Here is a 4,238-nt window from a genome sequence, read left to right as displayed (position 1 = left end):
CTGACGGGGGGGGGGCGAAGAGAGGCGGGCTGGCGCGTCGCTGCTGATCCTGACTGCACCAGCCAAGCCCCCCGGGGAGCAGAGGAGCGGGAGGTGGGGGTGGGGCTGCGCCTCACTTCCGAGTGATGTGTGTGCGGCGCGCGCACACACTCCAGGCCCCTCCCTTTCCCCAGGGCCTCCCCACAAGGAAGGGGTTAGCTACGGCCCTGTGCAGGGTGAAAATATATAGACCTTGAAGTAGACAGTGATCACATGAGACCTGTGTTAAAGCCTGCTATAATTTCAGGCGCATGTATGTTTGGTATATAACTGAACCACAAGTACTTTGATACCACCTCTCAGACGTTCATTTCTGGACAATGTCTGAAGACTTAGACAATCACGGCTACATGCTTATGCAAGGTTCACATGTGATTTTCTTCTTGCATGGATGAGCACTGAACAATGCAATGCTAAACAGAGTGTAAACAGAGTGTAACTCTGCTTAGGATGGCACTGTAAAGCAACTAATATCTGAACTATCAACTTGTTGTTTTGGGCAGAACATTTTCTCTTACTCAGATGTCCATTCTGAAGGGAACGTCTCAAAGTCAGGACTATTATGAGACCAAACAACACTGCGTGAATAGGAAGAGGCATTTCAATTTGTTGTAATACTGTAAAAAAATTTAAAACTAATGCATTGTTCCTTTTTGTTTCAGAATGATCATTTTTCTGACTTTGTGGATCAGCAAACTGGATATAAAACTGTCAACATGCTGACGACTGCAGTTACACAAGGCAAGGAAGTCCTTGCTGTGATTATGGCACTTAATAAGAAAAATGCTCCTGAGTTCTCTAAAGCGGATGAAGAGGTAAGAATGTCTTTTAAGGAGCACAGTAGTTTGACAGTGTGTCGGATCCAGTGCAAATTGCCACTGACAAAAGGGGGCAGGCGATCTTTAAAAATTCTTTCCTCCCACTGCAGACGTCCATCTCCTCTCTCATGTTTGTTTCAGGGGTTCTCTGCCCCCACAAGTAGAATTTGCAGGGATGCATTGGGGCTGCAGCAGAAGTGGAAAAATAGAGAATTTCCCCTCTTCTGACAGAAATCCCTTCTGTCAGCAGAAGTTTTCCAGGGGTGCCAAGATGAAATGAAGGAATAAGTAGGCAACATCTACTGATTTGGGAGTACCCGAAACTGTAGTGTTACGGAAGCTTATTGGGTACCAGCCAGACAAGAATCAGGGTGGGAGCCTATCAGCAACCATATCTAAGCCGCTCCAATCATTCCAAGGAAAAGTGTGATGGATATATAAATAAATGTACCACCATCCAACAACATCATTTACACTTAAGTTACATTGACTTCAGCACATGTTTGACTTTCTCATTGAAATAATGAAATCTGGAGTGCTTAACTTTGGCTGGATCATGTCTGTGATCTTGTCTTACACTTGACTTTTTCATGTTTCTCACTGCAGGTTTTCAAGAGATATATTAATTTTCTTTCAGTTGCTTTAAAACTATACCACACTACATACCTGTACAATATTGAATCCAGAAAAAGTCAGGTAAGGTACTATTTCTTCTTTGTTTCCCCCTGTTCTTAGACCAAGATTTTGAACAATAAAACTGAAAGGAAAACTTAAATAGACACCGCATCTCAAAACACCTCCCTTTAACGTTTTTCTGCAGCCTCTAGAAATCAAGCAACAGAATAAGTACATTTAGAGTCAGAATCCTCTAAGAGGAACTGAGCCTTTTGCTGTAATGTTGCTAGAGGAAACATAGTCCATCTATCAAGACAAGGCATAATCCATTTTAGCCGAAATTGGAGCACATTGACCTGGATGCCCGAGGTGAGCCCGATCTCATCAGTTCTTGGAAGCTAAGCAGGGCTGACCTTGATTAGTAAGTTACTATTTATTAACTTGCCTAAATGCAAGGCCGGTGAATATTCCATTGTTCAGCATTAAATTTATTGCTGTATTTAATGCTTTAATAGCAGTGGTGCTGATGGTGGAGGAAAGTGCCATCAAGTCACTGCTGACTGAGGGAGACCCCGTAAGTTTTTCAATGCAAGAAATGAACAAAAGTGGTTTGTTATTGCTTGTTTTGGAAGAGCAACCCTAGACTTCCTTGGTAGTCTCTCATCCAAATACTAACCAGGAATAATGCTGCTTAGCTTCTAAAATCTGACAGGATCAGACTAGCCTCAGCCATCCAGGTCAGGATACTTTAACAGGGCCATAGTAAAAATAATATATGGTAAATATTTTGCCTGTGCCTTCCCCCCCCCCCCCTTTACATTGTCTTGGGTTCTTCCTGTAATATCATTTCTGCTCCATCTCCCTAATGGGAAACTTTTAAATATTTTCTTCATTTTTCTTTCTCTTAAACAGATGCTCTTGTGGTCTGCTAACAAAGTATTTGAAGAGCTTACAGATATTGAGCGACAGTTCCACAAAGCACTGTATACTATTCGGACGTATTTGAACTGCGAAAGATACTCCGTTGGTCTTCTGGACATGACCAAAGAGAAGGTCACCATCATTATATTTACTATTAGAAAATAAAGTAACTCTAAATGGTAACTAAGACTTAATCCTGCACATAGTTGACTTCACAGGATCTGAGCCCACATCTACTGGCCATTCCTAGCTGAAATTTGAAGCCGTTTTTCAAGCCTCCCACTCTATGTGACTTCTAGCTAATTCCTATTTCCTTATTTCTAGGAGTTCTATGATGAATGGCCAGTCAAGCTAGGAGAAGTAGAGCCTTATAAAGGACCAAAAACACCTGATGGCCGAGTGAGTTTCTTCTTTCTAAATCACCATTTTCAGAACACTTTTTGCTTACAGGTTATTACATTGTTTTCTCCGCTTCCATTTAGGAAGTCAACTTTTATAAGATAATTGATTATATTTTGCATGGAAAAGAAGAAATCAAAGTCATTCCGTGAGTATTTATCCATCTGCTCCATCATAACTATTTGTGTATGTTCAGGTAGGAGGTGCTCATACTACCTATTCTCTTCTTGAAGGACACCACCTGCTGACCACTGGTGTTTGGCTAGTGGGTTGCCAACTTATGTTGCTGAAAATGGATTTGTAAGTTCCATGTTTCATTTCTCTTGAACTGACTGTATGAGTGTGTGTGTATTCATGTGAATGTGTGTGTTTTAATCAAGTGGCAGTGGACAATAGTGGGCCCAGGCCAGAAGGTCTCCTGCTGTAGTGGGAGATCTGGCTCCCCTATGCTCTTCTCATCAAACCCAAAGCAGTTTACAGATGAATACAATAGAAATAATAAAATTCCCACAATAAAGCACTTCAAAATACAGGCCATTAAGAGACTTAACAGTCAGTCGTACATTTTCATGACAATATCAGCCAGCCAAATAACAATTCAGTTCAGTTACAGAGTTGCCAGGCATCACCTAGCAACTTTCAGGAGATGGGAAAGGCTCAGACTTCTGTACTGTGAGTGCAATCAGCATCCCCACAGCAATGATGTCACTTTGGGTGTGATGTGGAAGTGATGCTATTGTGCTGGTCATGTCACTCTAGCATTCATTCAAAACTCCATGGGGTTTTTTTTTGTAAATTATTTTATTAGGTTTTATAAGCCCATATTTTACATCCCAACAGAATTTACAAAGTTGACATACATTTCCAATTATTTCCATATCATATATATCACTTATTTTTCTACCACACAAGTTGTTACTACCGACAGTTCTTCCACTATTTGCTTTCCTTCTTTTGATGTTTAAAACCCATTTTGTGTTGACTAACCAGCTCTTTTCCTATCTCTTTTTGAGGTCACATAAGTGCTAAATTATTCATTACAATACAATTCCTTACTGAAAACAGGTTCTAGTTCTCAACTCAGCTCTAAGTCATATCTATTCTGTATGGACAGTATGGGGGTTTAAATTCATTACTTTTTTAAAAAAATCTATTAGGTTACACATCGATTTCCTCTCAACCATTCCTTTTCCCCTAGCTTTCTTATCTATATCTATTTGTATTTCCCATCCTATGACTGCCTTATATCTATCTATAACCAGGGGTCTTGTTGTAGAAAAAGAGCTGCCGGAGCTCATTAGCATAACTCATTAGCATAACTTATTTGCATATGCCACGCCCCCTGACATCACCGGAAGTGACAGAAGGCCACACCCCCTGACATCACCGGAAGTGTGTCAGAAGGCCCGGCTACTTACCCTCCTGCTTCATCCTCATTCCCAAACG

General features: G+C 41.0%; 1 protein-coding gene across 1 annotated transcript in view; it reads left to right on the top strand.

Moving 5' to 3' along the window:
- PDE6C (phosphodiesterase 6C) overlaps positions 1–4,238 on the top strand; it is a 69,271-nt gene that overhangs the window by 28,700 nt on the left and 36,333 nt on the right. Inside the window, exons 2-7 of the mRNA XM_015406638.1 lie at positions 702–854; positions 1,464–1,553; positions 2,385–2,525; positions 2,718–2,792; positions 2,876–2,940; positions 3,026–3,092. Coding sequence (XP_015262124.1) covers positions 702–854; positions 1,464–1,553; positions 2,385–2,525; positions 2,718–2,792; positions 2,876–2,940; positions 3,026–3,092 — 591 coding nt within the window. The remainder of the gene's footprint in view (positions 1–701; positions 855–1,463; positions 1,554–2,384; positions 2,526–2,717; positions 2,793–2,875; positions 2,941–3,025; positions 3,093–4,238) is intronic.

Source organism: Gekko japonicus, unplaced genomic scaffold (assembly GCF_001447785.1).
Source record: "Gekko japonicus isolate JY-2015 unplaced genomic scaffold, Gekko_japonicus_V1.1 scaffold165, whole genome shotgun sequence".
Lineage (NCBI taxonomy): Eukaryota > Metazoa > Chordata > Lepidosauria > Squamata > Gekkonidae > Gekko > Gekko japonicus.
This window is presented reverse-complemented; position numbering and strand designations above follow the sequence as displayed.